Source organism: Phoxinus phoxinus, assembly GCF_949152265.1.
Source record: "Phoxinus phoxinus genome assembly, chromosome: 19".
NCBI lineage: Eukaryota > Metazoa > Chordata > Actinopteri > Cypriniformes > Leuciscidae > Phoxinus > Phoxinus phoxinus.
Genome location: NC_136894.1, coordinates 30,723,263 through 30,744,650, shown reverse-complemented (window position 1 = coordinate 30,744,650; position 21,388 = coordinate 30,723,263). Strand labels below are relative to the sequence as shown.

General features: G+C 41.2%; 2 protein-coding genes across 2 annotated transcripts; both read left to right on the top strand.

Annotated features, from left to right (window-relative positions):
* Positions 1-774: 774 nt before the first annotated feature.
* Positions 775-14,214, top strand: LOC306987506 (H-2 class I histocompatibility antigen, alpha chain-like). The gene is made up of 6 exons (XM_079591844.1): positions 775-921; positions 3,172-3,414; positions 3,498-3,761; positions 10,733-11,011; positions 11,192-11,329; positions 11,563-14,214. The coding sequence occupies exons 1-6, from the start codon at positions 828-830 to the stop codon at positions 11,625-11,627; spliced, it is 1,083 nt and encodes a 360-aa protein (XP_079447970.1). The 5' UTR covers positions 775-827; the 3' UTR covers positions 11,628-14,214.
* A 3,315-nt stretch (positions 14,215-17,529) lies between these two features.
* On the top strand, positions 17,530-20,543 carry LOC306987501 (zinc-alpha-2-glycoprotein-like). Its single transcript, XM_079591839.1, has 6 exons — positions 17,530-17,890; positions 18,107-18,343; positions 18,427-18,699; positions 18,973-19,251; positions 19,473-19,598; positions 19,984-20,543. Exons 1-6 carry the CDS (start codon positions 17,815-17,817, stop codon positions 20,172-20,174), a joined length of 1,182 nt encoding a protein of 393 aa, XP_079447965.1. The 5' UTR covers positions 17,530-17,814; the 3' UTR covers positions 20,175-20,543.
* The last annotated feature ends 845 nt before the right edge of the window (positions 20,544-21,388 follow it).

The following is a 21,388-nucleotide window of genomic DNA, read 5'->3' as shown; positions in this document are numbered from 1 at the left end:
AAGTTTAAATGTAAACTTTTTTGAGGTGTTCTACCCATTAAATCATTCACTGTAAAAAATGTGGCTGCGATTAGTTAAAATTTGTTGAGATAACTTAAATATCCAACTTAACCAAACTAAACTTAAGTTAACTAAACTTAATATTTTAAGTCAAGCTTGAACACATACTTTTTAAAGTTGAAACAATGTTGGATTTTAAGTTGTGCTAAATAATCGCAGCAATTTTTTTTACAGTGTTGTCTTGCATTATAATTTCACGGTTGCACCTCTTTTTTTGTCATGTAGCATGAAAAAAAGGTAATCATTACTTAAAAACATAAAATTAATAGTCACAATAACATGATTGATAAATAATATTTTCCATTTTGTGTATATGATTGATTCATTATGTATATTTTAGACATGTTACAACCGTCCCTGTACACTGGGACAGTTGTAACAGTGGAGAGACTGTATTAAAATCAATTTTGCAACCTGTACATATTTCATAAAACCACTTAAATACATTGTTTCAGCAGTTGACAGATTGAAGTTTATAATATAATAAATTGGTTATTCCAGTATAAATGGTTTTTGATGTATTGCTAAAAATTGCTAAAAGCGTTACAACTGTCCCTGGTCTCCCCTACAAGTTACAAAGCCTGTTGGTTTTATCACTTCCCTTTAATCTTTGCCAATAGTGTTAATACGGCCCGCCTTATGCCAAACATTCACGACCAATAAACATCTTTCTGTCAGTCCGAGCTGCAGAAATAAAGATCGACATTCACACACTTTCAGATTTCATCCGTGAAACACTGGAGCGCGCGCTGGAATTGAATGGCAACATGTTCCACGCGCTCTCGTTTAAAAACATTTTCTTTATAGAGGTAGTAATAGTCTGGCTTATTTCTCACTCTAGTCTAAGTGATGTGCATCAAGGTAAGAACAGTTCATTTGTTTTTCTTCTGATTCCCAGCAGAGACGCGGTTATCTACAAATATTTAAACTTAAACCTTTCGAGTTTGCTTATATTTAATATATTTATTTCTCATTCATTAATAAACTGAAAATATTTCAGATTTCACATAACAACATAACATGTCTCTACCATTATGTTTTAGGCCATTGCTTTGTTAAAGCATCAAACGAACTAAAAGCGAAACAGGCTTTTTGTGTTTTAATGAGTCAGCATCTGTCCACGCACTTTTCTCACGAGATCATCTCATGATCAGGTGTTTCCCGCTTCTCTGAGCGACTCTGACCACATCAATGAAGTACAGCAGGCGCTTTTCAGTTGCCTTTGGGAACGGGCACAAGTCAAATTTTCTAATTTAAAAACAATTCTTAGAAAAAAAGAAAAAATTGGACAGATGAAAACAGCATCATTGTATGGAAGCTTATTTCCATCACAGAATAAAACATTTTAAAAAGGTAATTGCTCATTTTTATCTCACAATTGCGAGTTTACATCTCACAATTCTGACATTATTTCTCTATATAAAGTCTCAATTGTGTGTTATAAAGTCAGAATAACGAGATATAAAATCGCATTTATGAGAAATAAAGTCAGAATTGCGAGAGATATAAAGTCAGAATTGCGAGAGATATAAAGTCACAATCGCGTGTTATAAAGTCAGAATTGCGTGATATAAAGTCAGAATTGTGTGATATAAAGTCAGAATTGTGTGATATAAAGTCAGAATTGTGTGATATAAAGTCAGAATTGCGAGAGATATAAAGTCAGAATTGCGAGAGATATAAAGTCAGAATTGCGAGAGATATAAAGTCAGAATTGCGAGAGATATAAAGTCAGAATTGCGAGAGATATAAAGTCAGAATTGCGAGAGATATAAAGTCAGAATTGCGAGAGATATAAAGTCAGAATTGCGAGAGATATAAAGTCAGAATTGCGAGAGATATAAAGTCAGAATTGTGTGATATAAAGTCAGAATTGCGAGAGATATAAAGTCAGAATTGTGTGATATAAAGTCAGAATTGTGTGATATAAAGTCAGAATTGTGTGATATAAAGTCAGAATTGTGTGATATAAAGTCAGAATTGTGTGATATAAAGTCAGAATTGCGAGAGATATAAAGTCAGAATTGTGTGATATAAAGTCAGAATTGTGTGATATAAAGTCAGAATTGTGTGATATAAAGTCAGAATTGTGTGATATAAAGTCAGAATTGTGTGATATAAAGTCAGAATTGCGAGAGATATAAAGTCAGAATTGTGTGATATAAAGTCAGAATTGCGAGAGATATAAAGTCAGAATTGCGTGATATAAAGTCGCAATTGCGTGATATAAAGTCAGAATTGCGTGATATAATGTCACAATCGCGTGTTATAAAGTCAGAATCGCGTGATATTAAGTCAGAATTGTGTGATATAAAGTCAGAATTGCGAGAGATATAAACTCAGAATTGCGAGAGATATAAAGTCGCAATTGCGTGATATAAAGTCGCAATTGCGTGATATAAAGTCACAATCGCGTGTTATAAAGTCAGAATTGCGTGATATAAAGTCAGAATTGCGTGATATAAAGTCAGAATTGCGTGATATAAAGTCAGAATTGTACACACGCAATTGTGACTTTATATCACGCAATTCTGCGGAAAAAAAAAGTCAGAATTGTGAGATGAAAAAGTCGCAATTACCTTTTTAAATTTTTTTATTCTGTGTGGCGGAAACAAGCTCCCATAGATTTGTAATGAGAAGCGTTCTAAAGTTTTTTCAGCACATTTGAGTTTCGTGAAAAGTCAAGGAGCCGTCACAGAATTGATTTTAGATTGATAGGCACCAACAATCTCCCTGAGCTCATTCTGAGTGCGAAAACATGTCTGAGGTCTGAGCAGAGATTATTGATGATCCCCAGACTGCACTTTTGCCATTGCAAACTGACACTGTCATGTCACAGTGCCGGAAAATAACTTAGACTGCAGTTTTTCATTAATTAAATAGACTCTAGCAGTTTCATTATGGCCTGAAAATATATTTACACTTTTCATAATAACATAAAAGGTCTCAGACATTAACATAACGTTTTGCACCACTACTTTGGCAAAGCATCTGTCAAACTTTGATTAAATTAGTATATTCAATATATTTATGGCACCTTATTGATAAGAATTTTTGCCCCAGTAAAAAAAAAGTGTTTTTATTGTTGTTTGTGTTTTGTGTGTTCCTCAGAGAGACACCATGTCCACCTCATGATCACATCCCTGACCAAAGCACACTCGTTTAATTTCAGTTCTCTGGGTCTGTGTGATTACGGAAAGATCTCTCATCACTGTAACGAAGTTGAAGCCTGGATCAGAGAGATTCTGACTGTAGATGACTCGCCTGAAGCTTTTGCAGAATCAGATGATTATAGAGACTGGTACAAATATGAGCTGGACAAACTGTCCAACTGCACAAACTCACTGTGTTCTGGTGAGATTCATGCTTTACTCTTATTAATTATCAGACATTATATTTACTGTGAGTTTCTCATGCGTGTTGTTCTGTGATTGTAGATCATGTTCTTCAGAGAATAATCGGCTGTGAACTGGAGAAACTTCCTGATGGATCAGAGAATCTGACTGTCTTTGATGAATATGGATTTGATGGAGAAGATCTTATATCCTTTAATTATGACACTGGGCAGTGGATTGATAAAAGCCCCAAAGCCAAAGACATCAAAGAGGAATGGGATCGTCAAACTGGACACAACCAGTTCATCAAACATCACCTCAAGACCTGTGTGAACTGGATCTCAACGTTTAACAACACAAACAAGAGTAAGTTTTAACTAGATCACTTTAAGCCACTTTGTGAGTGTGTGTGTGTGTGTGTGTGTGTGTGTGTGTGTGTGTGTGTGTGTGTGTGTGTGTGTGTGGGAGGGGGTCCTGGTAAACCCTATTCTATGGCTTGTGTGAAAATGTTTTTGGTCCCCACGAGGAAACAAGCTTATAAATCAGATTTTTTTTTCTTTTGAAACTGTAAAATGCAGTACGTTTTCTCTGATGGGTAGTGTAAGGGGAGAGGAGAGTGTGTGTGTGTGTGTGTGTGTGTGTGTGTGTGCACACGAGAGATATAAAGTCTGAATTGCGTGATATGTCGCAATTACATGTTATAAAGTCGAGAAATAAATTCACAATTCTGACTTTTTTTTCCTCATAATTACAAGTTTATATCCCAGCGACTTTATATATAGGCTAGGCTATCACAATTCTTACTTTATAAACACGCAATTGACCGTTCGCAAAAGCCACGCCCCTTAGTTATTGTTACTACGCCCGTCAAACAATTGAGAACCAGACACATGGCTGGGTTGAGCTCGATACATTAAGTGATTGGTTTTGGGGTAATGCAGCAGACATATCCTCCAGTGCACGACAGAAATATAGACAGAATAGCGCACGGGAGCACATGCACAAAACAGTTTTGTAAAATTATATATCAATCATCCATCCATCCATCCATCTTCTTCCGCTTATCCGGGGCCGGGTCGCGGGGGCAGCAGTCTAAGCAGAGATGCCCAGACTTCCCTTTCCCTAGCCACTTCTTCTAGCTCTTCCGGGGGGACACCGAGGCGTTCCCAGGCCAGCCGAGAGACATAGTCTCTCCAGCGTGTCCTAGGTCTTCCCCGGGGTCTCCTCCCGGTGGGACGTGCCCGGAACACCTTCCCAGGAAGGCGTCCAGGAGGCATCCGAAACAGATGCCCGAGCCACCTCAGCTGACCCCTCTCGATGTGGAGGAGCAGCGGCTCTACTCTGAGCTCCTCCCGAGTGACCGAGCTCCTCACCCTATCTCTAAGGGATCGCCCAGCCACCCTGCGGAGAAAGCTCATTTCGGCCGCCTGTATCCGGGATCTTGTCCTTTCGGTCATGACCCAAAGCTCATGACCATAGGTGAGAGTAGGAACGTAGATTGACCGGTAAATCGAGAGCTTCGCCTTGCGGCTCAGCTCTTTCTTCACCACGACAGACCGGTACATCGTCCGCATTACTGCAGCAGCTGCACCGATCCGTCTGTCAATCTCCCGTTCCATCCTTCCCTCACTCGTGAACAAGACCCCAAGACACTTGAACTCCTCCACTTGAGGCAGGAACTCTCCACCAACCTGAAGTAGGCAAGCCACCTTTTTCCGACTGAGGACCATGGCCTCGGATTTGGAGGTGCTGATTCTCATCCCAGCCGCTTCACACTCGGCTGCAAACCGTCCCAGTGCATGCTGAAGGTCCTGGTCTGATGGGGCCAACACGACAACATCATCCGCAAAAAGCAGAGACGAAATCGTGTTGTTCCCAAACCAGACACCCTCCGGCCCCTGGCTGCGCCTAGAAATTCTGTCCATAAAAATTATGAACAGAACCGGCGACAAAGGGCAGCCCTGCCGGAGTCCAACATGCACCGGGAAGAAGTCTGACTTACTGCCGGCAATGCGAACCAAGCTCCTGCTTCGGTCGTACAGGGACCGGACAGCCCTTAGCAAAGGACCCCGGACCCCATACTCCCGGAGCACCCTCCACAGGCCGCCACGAGGGACACAGTCGAATGCCTTCTCCAAATCCACAAAGCACATGTGGATTGGTTGGGCAAACTCCCATGAACCATCCAGCACCCTGTAGAGGGTATAGAGCTGGTCCAGTGTTCCACGGCCCGGACGAAAACCGCACTGTTCCTCCTGGATCCGAGGTTCTACTATCGGCCGTATTCTCCTCTCCAGTACCCTGGCATAGACTTTCCCAGGGAGGCTGAGAAGTGTGATCCCCCTATAGTTGGAACACACCCTCCGGTCCCCCTTTTTAAAAAGAGGGACCACCACCCCGGTCTGCCATCCCAGAGGCACTGTCCCCGACCGCCACGCGATGCTGCAGAGGCGTGTCAGCCAAGACAGCCCCGCAACATCCAGAGACTTGAGGTACTCAGGGCGGATCTCATCCACCCCCGGTGCCTTGCCACCGAGGAGTTTTTTGACTACCCCGGTGACTTCAGCTTGGGTGATGGACGAGTCAACCTCCGAGCCCTCAGCCTCTGCTTCCTCCATGGAAGACGTGACGGCGGGATTGAGGAGATCCTCGAAGTATTCCTTCCACCGTCCGACAACATCCTCAGTTGAGGTCAACAGCTGCCCACCTCCACTGTAAACAGCGTTGGTAGGGCACTGCTTCCCTCTCCTGAGTCGCCGGACGGTTTGCCAGAATCTCTTCGAGGCCAGCCGATAGTCCTTTTCCATGGCCTCACCGAACTCCTCCCAGGCCCGAGTTTTTGCCTCCACAACCACCCGGGCTGCAGTTCGCTTGGCCTGCCGGTACCCGTCAGCTGCTTCAGGAGTCCCACAAGCCAACCAGGCCCGATAGGACTCCTTCTTCAGCTTGACGGCATCCTTTACTTCCGGTGTCCACCACCGGGTTCGGGGATTGCCGCCTCGACAGGCACCGGAGACCTTACGGCCACAGCTCCGAGCGGCCGCTTCGACAATGGAGGTGGAGAACATGGTCCACTCGGACTCAATATCTCCAGCCTCCCTCGGGATCCGGTCGAAGCTCCGCCGGAGGTGGGAGTTGAAGATCTCTCTGACAGGAGACTCGGCCAAACGTTCCCAGCAGACCCTTACAGTACGCTTGGGTCTGCCGAGTCTGTCCAGCTTCCTCTTCCGCCATCGGATCCAACTCACCACCAGGTGGTGATCAGTTGACAGCTCCGCCCCTCTCTTTACCCGAGTGTCCAAGACATACGGCCGCAGGTCAGATGAAACGACCACAAAGTCGATCATCGACCTACGGCCTAGGGTGTCCTGGTGCCACGTGTACTGATGGACACCCTTATGCTTGAACATGGTGTTCGTTATGGACAAACTGTAACTAGCACAGAAGTCCAATAACTGAACACCGCTCGGGTTCAGATCAGGGGGGCCGTTCATCCCAATCACGCCCCTCCAGGTAACACTGTCGTTGCCCACGTGGGCGTTGAAGTCCCCCAGTAGAACGACGGAGTCTCCAGTCGGAGCACTTTCCAGCACCCCTCCCAGAGACTCCAAGAAGGCCGGGTACTCTGCACTGCCGTTTGGCCCGTAGGCACACACGACAGTGAGAGACCTATCCCCAACCCGTAGGCGCAGGGAAACGACCCTCTCATTCACCGGGGTAAACTCCAACACATGGCGGCTGAGTTGGGGGGCTATGAGCAAACCCACACCAGCCCGCCGCCTCTCACCATGGGCAACTCCAGAGTGGTGAAGAGTCCATCCTCTCTCAAGGAGTGTGGTTCCAGAGCCTAAGCCGTGCGTAGAGGTGATTCCAACTATCTCTAGTTGGAACCTCTCAACCTCACGCACAATCTCAGGCTCCTTCCCCGCCAGCGAGGTGACGTTCCACGTCCCTAGAGCTAGTTTCCGTGTCCAGGGATCGGGTTGTCGAGGCCCCCGCCTTCGACTGCCGCCCGATCCTCTATGCACCGGCCCCTTACGGCCCCTCCTGCAGGTGGTGAGCCCACGGGAAGGCGGCCCCACGTCGCTCCTTCGGGCTGAGCCCGGCCGGACCCCGTGGGGGTAGGCCCGGCCACCAGGCGCTCGCATACGAGCCCCAACCCCGGGCCTGGCTCCAGGGTGGGGCCCCGGCTGCGCCATACCGGGCGACGTCACGGTCCTCGATTTAATTTTCTTCATAAAGGGCTTTTTGAACTACTCTTAGTCTGACCCGTCGCCTAGGACCTGTTTGCCTTGGGAGACCCTACCAGGGGCATATAGCCCCGGACAACATAGCTCCTAGGGTCATTCGGGTACTCAAACCCCTCCACCACGTTAAGGTGGCAGTTCAAGGAGGGGACTGTATATATACGTGCATATCAATCATTACTTAATATATACTATATAATATATACTATATATCAATCATTTTTATTTGATATATACATATATCATTTTACGAAACTGTTTTGCGCATGTGCTCCCGCGCGCGCTTCAGTCACAACACTGCAATCAGAGGACGCGCTGAAATCATCAACTCTCTGTTCTCTTCATTCATAACTCAGCCGACTGAGAAGGATATATTTGTGTAAATAGTTGTGCAACTGCGCGAACTTTGTTTTGAAGTTTAATGTTTGAGTTCCAGAGGAATTTGTGACTGTGTACCTGTTCAACCACATCAAAGTTTCGTAATTAGTAAGTCCGTGCTCTTTCTCTTTTTTCTCTCTGGTTTGCTGACTGATGAGGGGCCGCAGTGCCGTAGTGAAACGGTGTTTGTACATGTAGCCTATTTTTTTTATTAATAGTTGCAAGCAATCATAAAATACAGCAAGTTTTAAGCCCGTGCAGACCTCACTGCCATAGGCGCATCGTTGCACTATCTTGCTGAAATCGGAATGTTTGACGGAGGTCCTTCTCCTAGTTACAGTTGCTGAGCTAGGATTGGACGAGAACCGTTCGAGGGCGGGGTTTTGCGAACAGTCAATTGCGACTTTATTCCACGCAATTCTGAGATAAGAAAATCGCAGTTACTTTTTTAATATTATTCTGTGGCAGAAATAAGCTTCCGTAGATTTGTAATGAGACGCTTCGAAAGTTTTTTCAGCACGTTTGGGTTTCATGAACAGAGTCAAGTACAAGTGCTTAGTACAAGTGCAAGTACAAGATAATCCAAACTGGTAAAGCAGGTGACAATAATCTAAACCTCAAACATAGTCAAGTCAGTCAAGTCACCTTTATTTATACAGCGCTTTTTACAATACAGAGTGTTTCAAAGCAGCTTTACAGAGATAACAGGAAAATAATGCAACAAAGCTTGTTTCTAGAAGAAAATAGCGTCACAGTTCATCTTCGTGATCCCATTTTTTTAACTTTAGCTAGTGTGTAATGTTGCTGCTAAAGCATAAATAATACCTGTAAAATTATAAAGCTCTAAGTTTAACGCCAAGCGAGATATTTGATTTAACAGAAGTCCCCTTTCGAAGCCGACAGCGAACGGCCGGTTCGGACTACATCCTCTACTTCCTGCTTTAATTCCTGCTCCGCCCACAGGAATACACAAAGGCGCTCCTACAGAGAAGAGGAAGAGTTGCGTTTGTAGAGTGTGCAAATGATTTAATTAGGAGGTGTTACAGTACTTTTTGTATTTCTTTGCAGCAGATGTTTTCAACCTCCGTTGGCATTTTGTCACAGTTACCACACCTATAAAACATATATTACTAATCAAAACTCGTGCTCACGTGTAACTAAGGTAGGGATAAACAATGCACTTATTTTAAAAATTCAACAACACCATCGTTAAATCGACAGACGGACAAAACCATATACCACAAGCTTTTATAACAGTTTGTAAGATTTAACATTACAATTTAACCAATTCAAGGTAACAGCCAAACGTAAAAGTATGACAACAACTAAATAAACAGCTTACCATTGTGAAACATCCTGCAAAAGTCATGCTTGAACAGGTTCTAATCGATCCTCTTCATCTATGTTCTCCGGGTCTGATTCCGGCTCAAATTGATAAAGTAATATTAAAGACATGTTCACAATAACACTGAGCGCATGCATCTCAACGTTACGGTAAGAGGCGTGACCTTTCCGGGCAACGTGCGCTAATCTGCTGTCCAATCACAACACAGGAACCGCTGGCACAATCTGGGGTGCGTTTCCCGTACAACTATATCGCTCGCTGCTTAACTACCATAGTACGATGCATCGTTGGAGAAATCGACTAGCTAGTCACGACTGTTTCCCGAAACCGTATGTCACAAAGTATCGTTCAACCACGTTGGTTTATGACGTCTCGCACGTGGTGGACTAATAACTTATTTTAATGAATCTGTTTGAGATCGAATTAACGCTCGATTTTGTCATATAAGTTACAGACATGTCATCTGAAGACCATTTCTAATTTTTCTCAGTTATTTTGCTTTATTACCAGACTCAATATTTGGCTCGTTCTTACATAGTAGAGCACGTTTGCACATGCGCAGTCTTCAAAAACGGTGCTTTAAATCTCTTGACAAACTAAAAGACGTAAACTACATTTGTATGTATTCTAAATAAATAACACGGGTTGTACTGAATGTCAGCTTGCTTATTTTGCTAAAGATAAGGATTTATTCAGTCTACATCTCATGTAAACTAGAAACTCTGCTTCTAACCACGGCTCGAGAGCTGTCGCTCCAACCACACAAGTTTGCGATGCTGTTTGCGAACGTTCGTTGGAACGATGGTTTCGGGAAACACCAAATCGTTGAACTATGCTGATAACGACGGAACTTGCGACCATAGTTGGCTAACGATGCTTTCGGGAAACGCACCCCAGAACTCGTTACGTATTTCTGAAGGAGGGACTTCATAGAACAAGGAAGTCATCAGCCCGTTTTTAGAAAACAGCGGTATACAGATAAGTACATTTTGTGCAAAATACTGTGTTTTTTTACACGTGAAACATGAACACGTTATATTGCACACTGTAAACACAATCAAAGCTTCAAAACCACAAGGAAAAACGGGACCTTTAAGTAAGTTCAGTGATTGTTCATTTTTGATGTAAGAAAGTTATTCACTTACTTAATTTATTTATATAGCCACTATCACATCAAAACTGTGATGTGATAGTCCCGCTTCTATAGGTCGGTATCGATCCAAACAGGGATGAGATGATTAGACAGATGTCAGTCACTGAGCACCACAAACACCTTCTACAGTTCCTCCTGTTGAGCTTATGCTGCGTTCACGACATAACTACTGTCATTGGAAGAGACTTTAATGCATTATTATTTTCTTTTCCAGGTTCTCCAGATGTTCATGTATTTGCAAGTAAATCTCCAGGTGATGACAGTAAGCTGGTTCTGATCTGTCTGGCCACTGGTTTCTACCCCAGAGATGTTCAGATGAACATCAGATTGAACAGAATTAATCTTGAGGATCAGACATCTTCTGGAATCAGACCAAATCATGATGAAACCTTTCAGATGAAGATCAGTGTGAAGATCCACAGAAATTATAAAGGATCTTACGACTGTCAGCTCACTCACAGCAGTCTGACAGAACCAGTATCAGTAAACTGGGGTAAATATCACCATAAATACAGTCACTCGCACATTTGTAACAGGAGAACATGATAATGCTGGGATAGATTAATGTTGCCACAAACAATTATCCGTTTAACAGTTTATGATGTGGATATAAAACATTTATTTTAAAAAAATTACAATGAGTTTGTTTTTATTTATTTAATGTTTATCACAGATGGAAAATGTTCTAACTGTGAACCAGAATCTCTCTGGCCTGTGAAAGCAGGAGTAATCGCTGGAGGTGTAGTTGTGGGTGTAGTTCTCGCTCTCATAGGGATTTACTGGTACATCAACAAACAGAGAAGCTCAAATGGTGAGTTATAAATATTCAGCATCATCAAGTTCTTTTATCTTTTCTTTTTTCTTCGTTGTTTAAAAACATTTTTAAAATGTATGAACTATAAATGAAAAGTTTGACAGTATACAATGGTAGAAATATGTGAGCATAGTGATAGAGTTTTTGAAACAAATGAGAAGTGTGAATAAATGTAAACATATTTATATGTTTACAAGAACATCATATTTATTGTATTCTGTATCTTATAGGTCAGGTGATAAATTCTTCCTCGTACGGCGCAGTGAATGATCAGATACAGATAACACACAGCTGATGGGATCAGATCATGAGCCGTGCTGATGGATCCACAGACACTGAGACGTGAACGGGTTTACAGGCATTAAAGTAAAAAAAAAAGTTCAATCTGTATTATAATTTTCCAGTTCTTTTCTGCAAAAAGTGCATTTTGTTTTCTGTTCTTGTCTTTTTTTTTTTTGTCAGCATTTTGTAATCTGCATCAACTCTGCTTTATTAACAATAATGTTGACAGTTATTGTTTATTATGTTCTTGTGACGATGTTCGGCTGGATTGCCCTCGAGTGCCACGAGAGGGCGCTCCACCTCTGCACTTCCTTCCCTTGGACTGTTCACGCACACACCCTGGACTGTTCACGCACACACCTGTTTCCACTGATCACCCTCTCACCTGCACCTAGTTCCACTCACAGCTCCACACACATTTATACCCCACTCACACTATTACCCCTTGCGTAGTCTTGTTTTACTGTTGTAGACATCACCAAGCTTTTCCGAGTCTAGTCCTGTCTGTGTATCTGACCCATCGCCTGTTTCCTGGATTCCGTGTCGTCTGCCGCCTGCCTCTGTCTTCTCGCCTGATTATCGGACTCTGAGTATTGCCTTGTCTCCTATGCTGTGTTTGCTGTCTGTGACCCTTGCCTGTCTGACTACCCTGAATTAAACTCACGCTGCACTTGGATCCCTCTGTGTTGGGTGTTTCATGACAGAAGACTACGCCACAACCAGATCCAGCAGCATGTCAGCCTTGTATGCCTCCCAGTCAGTCAGTTCGGGTCTGAGCACCGTACACCAAGATCAGCTGGACGAACTCACCTCGTCACTGGAGAGGTTGGCCAAGATGGTTTGCGGTCTTCATGTTCCTCCACCGGGACCATCACAGTTTCAACCTGTCTCCACTGTTGTCAGCCCTGAACTGGTCCCGTTTCCACGTAAAGCTCGCCCAGTGAAGTACCACACGGATACGGGAGCTGAGATCATGCGACTCCAGCAGGGAGATCAAGCGATTGAGTGGTATGTTGAGGAGTTTGTTGAGCTGGCACGTTTCACGCTAATGAGCGCCGAGTGTCTGATGATCTTTTTCCGCGGAGGGCTGTCAGAACCGCTCCGGTCACTGATGCCCATCCATGATCCTCACCGGACTTTAATGCAGTATATGAACATGGCCCTTCTACTGAGTGGTTCAGCTCTCACTGTGGGTAAGATGGAGAATCTTCAGGTCCTGCCAGATTTTCACGTCAGCCCAGCCGAGACCGCGCTCGACGAACATGAGCTTCACGTCAGCCCAGCCGAGACCGCGCTCGACGAACATGAGCTTCACGTCAGCCCAGCCGAGACCGCGCTCGACGAACATGAGCTTCACGTCAGCCCAGCCGAGACCGCGCTCGACGAACCCGCGCTTCACGTCAGCCCAGCCGAGACCACGCTCAACGAACTTAAGCTTCACGTCTGCATCGACGAACCTGAGCTTCACGTCAACCATGACGAGTCAGAGCTTCACGTCAGCATCGACGAGCCCTTGTCAGTCCCAGAGCCCTGGTCAGTCTCAGAACCCTTGTCAGTCTCAGAACCCTTGTCAGTCCCAGAGCCCTTGTCAGATCCTGTTTCAGTCTTTGTCCCCGTAGGTTCCTCCAAGTATTTTTTGGGGGGGGGGCAGTAGGCTCCACGAGGGGACCATGAAGGTCGTGCCGCTATGGTCTCCTGAGGGGTCTTCTCTGCCATGGATGCCCGAGAGGTCTTCTCATCCAGGGAAGCCTGAGTGGGCTCCACCCCGGCCGCCGTCACGTCCTGCTCCACCGTGGCCGCCGTCACGTCCTGCTCCGCCCTGGCCGCCGTCACGTCCTGCTCCGCCCTGGCCGCCGTCACGTCCTGCTCCGCCCTGGCCGCCGTCACGTCCTGCTCCGCCCTGGCCACCGTCACGCCCTGCTCCGCCCTGGCCGCCGTCACGCCCTGCTCCGCCCTGGCCGCCGTCACGCCCTGCTCCGCCCTGCTCCGCCCTGGCCGCCGGCACGCCCTGCTCCGCCCACGCTCCATGGCCCAGGCCCGCCTTGCCTGTGTCCTTGTCCCGTTCCCCTGCACGGGCCTGGCCCTCCATCCCTCCCCCAGGATAGTCTTCGCTCTGCCCCCCGCCTGGATCTTCTTTAGAGCGTCTGGAAGCCGCTCCTTAAAGGGGGGGTTATGTGACGATGTTCGGCTGGATTGCCCTCGAGTGCCACGAGAGGGCGCTCCACCTCTGCACTTCCTTCCCTTGGACTGTTCACGCACACACCCTGGACTGTTCACGCACACACCTGTTTCCACTGATCACCCTCTCACCTGCACCTAGTTCCACTCACAGCTCCACACACATTTATACCCCACTCACACTATTACCCCTTGCGTAGTCTTGTTTTACTGTTGTAGACATCACCAAGCTTTTCCGAGTCTAGTCCTGTCTGTGTATCTGACCCATCGCCTGTTTCCTGGATTCCGTGTCGTCTGCCGCCTGCCTCTGTCTTCTCGCCTGATTATCGGACTCTGAGTATTGCCTTGTCTCCTATGCTGTGTTTGCTGTCTGTGACCCTTGCCTGTCTGACTACCCTGAATTAAACTCACGCTGCACTTGGATCCCTCTGTGTTGGGTGTTTCATGACAGTTCTTTATGTTTGGTATGATGCTACTTTTCACATTTGAGAGTCTCTTGAAACATTTCAAAGGGTCAAGATCACGTAATATATGTTACATGAAATCCAGTTCTCTAACAGTTCCAGTCAAGTCGACAGGAGTGAATTGAAACATCTGAGGGTTTAAAATGCTTCTGTTTTCTGTGATCTGATCAAAAGTGAAACCGCAAACACATTTGAAACGCTTGTTCAAACCAGTTAAACACGGATCAGTTTCAGTTTTACACTCTTCTTCAGAAGTCAAACTAACAGAGAATTATTAACAGTATTTAACATAAAACTCATCAGCTAAGAGTATTATAAATTGCAAAGCCAAGCCATTTTTTTATCTCATTATTTTACCTTTATATTACATTTAATACTTATTACTATAGAAAATATGCTAAACTAAAATGCTATTTCTGGCCATTACATTTAGCTGTTACCAGGCAGAATCCTCATACATGATGTATTTAAAGTTACAGTGTGTGTCGACTTTTAATACTATGGCAAAGATGGGCTAAAAGTAACGTTACTCTCTGTGTGTGTGTGTGTGTGTGTGTGTGTGTGTGTGTGTGTGTGTGTGTGTGTGTGTGTGTGTGTGTGTGTGTGTGTGTCATTTACTGTCTCTCTGTATCATCTGTTGCTAAGATACTGACAGCAAGTGAGATTATTATGGTGTGCATGAGTTAAAATATTTTCAGCATTGGGATCAGACGAAATACTTTTACATTTCTGGTTTAAAATTTTTATTTAAATAACTATGAAATCATAAACAAATAAAAATTAGATATGTTAATAGTTAAATCACTAGATGTTTACTGATAAATCTAACAAAACTGAACCTTTTTATTCCTCACCTCAGCCTCTCTCTTACATGAATCAATACATGATCTACTGTAAGTGTTATTAATCTACTGTAGTTATTAATCTACTGTAAGTGTTATTATCATCTACTGTAGTTATTAATCTACTGTAAGTGTTATTATCATCTACTGTAGTTATTAATCTACTGTAGTTATTAATCTACTGTAAGTGTTATTAATCTACTGTAAGTGTTATTAATCTACTGTAGTTATTAATCTACTGTAAGTGTTATTATCATCTACTGTAGTTAGTAATCTACTGTACTTGTTATTATCATCTACTGTAGTTATTAATCTACTGTACGTGTTATTAATCTACTGTACGTGTTATTATCATCTACTGTAGTTATTAATCTACTGTACGTGTTATTAATCTACTGTAGTTATTAATCTACTGTACGTGTTATTATCATCTACTGTAGTTATTAATCTACTGTAAGTGTTATTATCATCTACTGTAGTTATTAATCTACTGTAGTTATTAATCTACTGTAAGTGTTATTAATCTACTGTAAGTGTTATTAATCTACTGTAGTTATTAATCTACTGTAAGTGTTATTATCATCTACTGTAGTTATTAATCTACTGTAGTTATTAATCTACTGTAAGTGTTATTTATCTACTGTAAGTGTTATTAATCTACTGTAAGTGTTATTAATCTACTGTAGTTATTAATCTACTGTAAGTGTTATTATCATCTACTGTAGTTATTAATCTACTGTAGTTATTAATCTACTGTAAGTGTTATTAATCTACTGTAAGTGTTATTAATCTACTGTAAGTGTTATTAATCTACTGTAGTTATTAATCTACTGTAAGTGTTATTAATCTACTGTAGTTATTAATCTACTGTAGTTATTAATCTACTGTAAGTGTTATTAATCTACTGTAAGTGTTATTAATCTACTGTAGTTATTAATCTACTGTAAGTGTTATTAATCTACTAGTGTCGTTATTGTGATCGTGTTTAAACGTTTAGCAGTTACGGTAAAAGTCTGATTTTATGTAATGATCTTCCACTGGAATCAAGGTACTTATATTTTATATAGATATTTAAATACTGTCTGTACTCGTTTTCTTTCTAGTTTTTGAGTCTGTGTAAAACATGCTGTAATTTTGCTAATCATGATTATTAGCTAGCACAAGATCACGGTTTGATTCCCAGGGAACATGTGTTGGTCAAATGTTCAGCTGCAGTGTGAGACACTGTTTGGTAAAAGTGTCTGTCAGATGCTACTGTAAATGTGCCTCTTGGACAACATGTGTTAAACGTGCAATATTAATAAATAAATTAAATGAGTCTTGAGTGTGAGTGTTTATGTAGGCGTACTGGATATGCTGAAATATGAGGCTTAGGTATGAAGATCTTCTCTGATATCAGACATTTCTCTCAGCTCATATAGAAAAACATGTTAGATACTATATGTTTTGAGACTATAAATGCTGTCTATAATTCAGTGTGTTCACTTCATGCATTTAACTGTCGCAGCTTTAATAGTTTTTGGTGCATTTTTGACTATCTGGAGATTAAATATTAATCCTGCTGTATTTGACAATCTTATGTGAAGGTGTTTATTAAACTACTGTAAAAATATATAGTGTCTGATGACTTTTACACACGTGTCTTTAGAGCAGAGACTGATATCGATTCATTTAGATTTAGATTTCATTCGATTAAACTTTGTTAAAGAGTTGAAGGATCTAATTATTCACCACACCAATATATACAAGTTCAGCGATCAGCTACATTTATTAAAAAAACGGAAAGTTTTTTGTTTAAAAACTAGAAATTAACTCATAAAACTTATTTGATTATTTGTGAAGTGAAAGTGTTTGTATTTTTTATAGACCACACATTGAAGCTGAATATCTGACACGCTGCTTCTTCTAAGTGCTTTAAATCAACATGAAATCAATTTTGACTCTATTTTTAAACTTTTTTGAACTCTTAATTCATGATCATGAATTAATTATATTTCAATCACATGGCATATTTACAGAAACTTCACCATCCACACTATAGTAATGATAAAATAAATCAAAAGGTTAAAATAACAGAAGTCAAATGTATCACTCACTTATATTTGTGTCACATGACGGAGGCCCGTCTGATGAGGTCGACTCTGATTGGATGAGACTCGCGAAGAGGCGTGTCCAGGTCTGTATGCCTGTTTTTATTGTATATATATTTTTTTTACAATTTGTGTATTTTAATAATAATTTAATTAAATTTCAGTCTGCACATGCATTTTTCAAATGACTTCAGAAGACCTTATGGCACAGATTCAGAATATCATAGGGACTATTTTATGGAGTTAGATTTATATTAATTTACATTCGCTTCATTGTCCTGTTTGGCCGTGACATAATGTGTTGATGTGTGTTCACAGTTTATGCTCTCAGAAACTATAGTGTGAAAAAGTGTGTTTTAAGATAGTTTTTAAAAGATAATACTGTTAACAACGAATTTAAATAATATTTACGGCTGGATTTTTCCTCAACACGTGGCGTCAGGAAAGAAAACGAAAGTGTGATTCATCCAGCAGCCAGTGAGGGGCGACAGTGCGCTGAAGCACGTGACGCTCAACACAACCCGGAAGAGACGAGATTACCGTTCACTTCGATGTTTAATCTGTTTAATCTTAAATATAATGGACGAAAATGGTTGATTTTAAGTTCTAGTGATTCTAGTTTTTAAATGTTCTGTATAGACATGAGAATATTTTTGCTTATTTTTGTATTGTTTCACTCTTTATTTAGCGATGGGCAGCAAGGTAAGAACACGGTTTATTAGTTTCAGTGAACTAGATGCGACCTAACGTTACAAATTGCAGTCACTTACAAACATACTATGAATAGTATAAAATATGTATAATAAAATTTTACAGTATACTTTATTGTATAGTATGTTTTCAGGTTTTAAGTTAGTTTTATCCACCATTTGTCAATATATGTCGTCATTGCTTGTGTTTATACTGTGTGTTCCTCAGAGAAACACTTCCTCCACTACAAGTTTACAGCCTTGACCAGATCAGACACATTCCCAGAGTTCAGTGCGGTGTGTGTTTATGACGACAGACGGATCAAACACTTCAGTGATGAAGAACGAGTCTGGACTCTGACTGATGAAGACTGGACTGAAGATCCTGGAGATCCTCCTGACTCTAGAGACTGGTTCCTACATCAGATCAGGACTCTGTCAGACTGCACACACTCACTGTGTTCTGGTGAGATTCATGCTTTACTCTTATTAATTATCAGACATTATATTTACTGTGAGTTTCTCATGCGTGTTGTTCTGTGATTGTAGATCATGTTCTTCAGAGAATAATCGGCTGTGAACTGGAGAAACTTCCTGATGGATCAGAGAATCTGACTGTCTTTGATGAATATGGATTTGATGGAGAAGATCTTATATCCTTTAATTATGACACTGGGCAGTGGATTGATAAAAGCCCCAAAGCCAAAGAAACTAAAGAAACTAAAGAGGAATGGGATCGTCACACTGGACGCAACCAGTTCATCAAGTATTTCCTCAAGACCTGCACTGACTGGATCTCTGCGTTTCACAACACTAATAAGAGTAAGTTCTGATCAGACTCGTGTGTGTGTGTGTGTGTGTGTGTGTGTGTGTGTGTGTGTGTGTGTGTTTGTGTGTGTGTGTGTGTGTGTGTGTGTGTTTTAAAAGGCTAACTCATCTTGTCATCATTTTGTTACCCTTATTGTTTCCCTTACGTGGAGCACAAAATATGAAGTTATATTGATGAATTTTATTGATAAAATGAAGAATGCAATTAGTTTTCTCCGCACAGAAACCATCGATTTCATAATGATTTTATTCTTCTTTGTGCTCTAGGTTCTCCAGATGTTCGTGTCTCTGTGAGGAAATCTCCAGATGATGACAGTAAACTGGTTCTGATCTGTCTGGCCACTGGTTTCTACCCCAGAGATGTTCAGATGTACATCAGATTGAACAGAATTAATCTTGAGGATCAGACATCTTCTGGAATCAGACCAAATCATGATGAAACCTTTCAGATGAAGATCAGTGTGAAGATCGACAGAAATGATAAAGGATCTTACGACTGTCAGCTCACTCACAGCAGTCTGACAGAACCAGTTACAGTAATCTGGGGTAAATATCACCATAAATACAGTCTTGAGTGAATATGAATTATATTTATACACTAATGGTGCGTCTGCATAACTCATGTTGTAGCAGGAGAATATGATGATGCTGAAATAGATTCATGTTTCTGGTCACAAACATTTAAAGTGCCTCGATTCAGTTCAACCGGTGATAAGCATTCATAATGTTTCTGGTTATATATAATGATATATTTCTCCATTCTGCAGACGGAGCCTGTTTTGACTGTGAAAGCGAGCTTTTCTGGCTTTATATGACAGGAGGACCAGCAGCATTTCTACTCTTACTTCTAGTTCTCGTTTGTTGGTGGATCAACAAAAAGAAAGTGTCAAACGGTGAGTTCAACATATTCAACATGATTGTTACCGGTTTAAATCTGTTGTTTTTAAATATTCTTGTCTTAAAGATATTTTTTGAGCTGGATAGTTTGAATGTATCGCGCCCCGATAGAAAATAAACCAATAGAAATTAAATGGTTTTCAATTTGGTTGATTCTGAAAATACAGTATTCTTAAGTTTGTTTCATTTTTGTTCATTCGTCCATTTCTAATTGGTTTTAGTGCGGATACGTAATCACAACGGTCACTTTTGTTATGTTCCTTTATGTCTAGATATAATAGGTATCAGATATTTTACATTTGACAGTTTCTTGAATATTTCAAAGGATCGAGAACATTTAATATATGTTGCGTGTAACATGATTCTCTGTTGTTGTTTCAGGAGGAGGAATCGGATACGAAATGATGAAACTAAGAAGGAGATTTACTGGCCCAAGAAGGACCTACAACTCCGCAAATATATTCCCGGATCGCCTACTTTTACTTTATTTATGTATTTTGTGCGTAACGCCATACAATTGTCATGTTAATGTTTTATGTGTATTTATTATGTATATAATGTTTTTTTTCTAAAAAAAAAAACACATAAATCATAGGTTGATTTTGCGATGTTTGTATTTGGTCTCGGAGATTGACAATGCTTTAACCTACACTGTAAAAAAAACTAATTTTACAGAAAATTAAATATTTTTTAAGATCGTTATATTTTAAATTGTACTCAAAACTCTGTAAAATTACAAACAATATCTCTAAATTAACAACTCGGCTGTTTGAAATATTATGACATTAATGATAAATTACAGTAATTCACGTTTTTATTGTAATTCAATTACTCTATGTTAACATTTTCTTAAATAACATACGTAAACTTATACAAAAAGAATCTTGAATTAAACAGTAACAAAACAGTTAAATGATAAACTGATCAAATGACTGCCAGACAAAAACCTTGAAATTAAAGTAAAATATCCTAATTTAAATGAAGTGTAAACACTGTTATTTTACAGGTATTTCTTGAATTATTAAGATGAACCTCTCTTCTCTGGTTACTAGTGCAATACATAATTTACTGTAAGCGTTATTATTGTGATTATGTAACTTTCAGAGGTCATGGTTAAACTCTACAGGGTGAATTTATGTAACAACCAGGATCCTTTCTTTCAAATGATGTTTAAAATCCTGTCAGGGGACTTTGTGTGTGTTTGTAATATTGTCTTCATTGTGCTGTGTCATGATTGGCTAAAGGAACACTATAGAGATACAGACATCATGCGTTCCTCATAGTGTTCCTGTAATCGGACTAATCATAATCAGGTCACGCGTTTGATTCCCAGGGAACATGTATTAATCAAATGTACATTTGTAGTAGTGTCTGACAGATGCTACTGTAAATGTTCTTCTTTGGACAACATGTGTTAAATACTGAGAAATAAACGAGTCTTGAGTAACTGTGAGTGTGTGTTTATTGGACATGTTGCAACATGATGTTTAGGTTTGACTGATATCATACATTTCTCTCAGCTCATGAATACAGCATGTGTCCGATAGTCAAAGGAGATTAAATATTATTTCAGCAAAAACTGTAGTAAGAAGTTTTACCGTTTTTTGTTGTTGTTAGTAATGAATAGGAATTTAAAAAAAATGTGGCTTGAGAGGTCTTTTTTGATGCATCTTTTATTAATCAAACATTAAATCTGTGCAGAACTCAGAAAATATGATCATATTCATTTTTTAATGCTGATCAAATCCAGCAGATCTAAAGCAGCAGTGTTTATTAAAACAAGCAT

Excerpts from the sequence above, each read along its gene's own strand:
- LOC306987501 (XM_079591839.1), top strand. The coding sequence starts at position 17,815 with ATGTTCTGTATAGACATGAGAATATTTTTGCTTATTTTTGTATTGTTT. Across the intron at positions 17,891-18,106 it reads ATTTAGCGATGGGCAGCAAG|AGAAACACTTCCTCCACTAC; the intron begins GTAAGAACACGG and ends TGTGTTCCTCAG. Across the intron at positions 19,599-19,983 it reads CAAAAAGAAAGTGTCAAACG|GAGGAGGAATCGGATACGAA; the intron begins GTGAGTTCAACA and ends TTGTTGTTTCAG.
- LOC306987506 (XM_079591844.1), top strand. The coding sequence starts at position 828 with ATGTTCCACGCGCTCTCGTTTAAAAACATTTTCTTTATAGAGGTAGTA. Across the intron at positions 11,012-11,191 it reads ACCAGTATCAGTAAACTGGG|ATGGAAAATGTTCTAACTGT; the intron begins GTAAATATCACC and ends TGTTTATCACAG. Across the intron at positions 11,330-11,562 it reads CAAACAGAGAAGCTCAAATG|GTCAGGTGATAAATTCTTCC; the intron begins GTGAGTTATAAA and ends TGTATCTTATAG.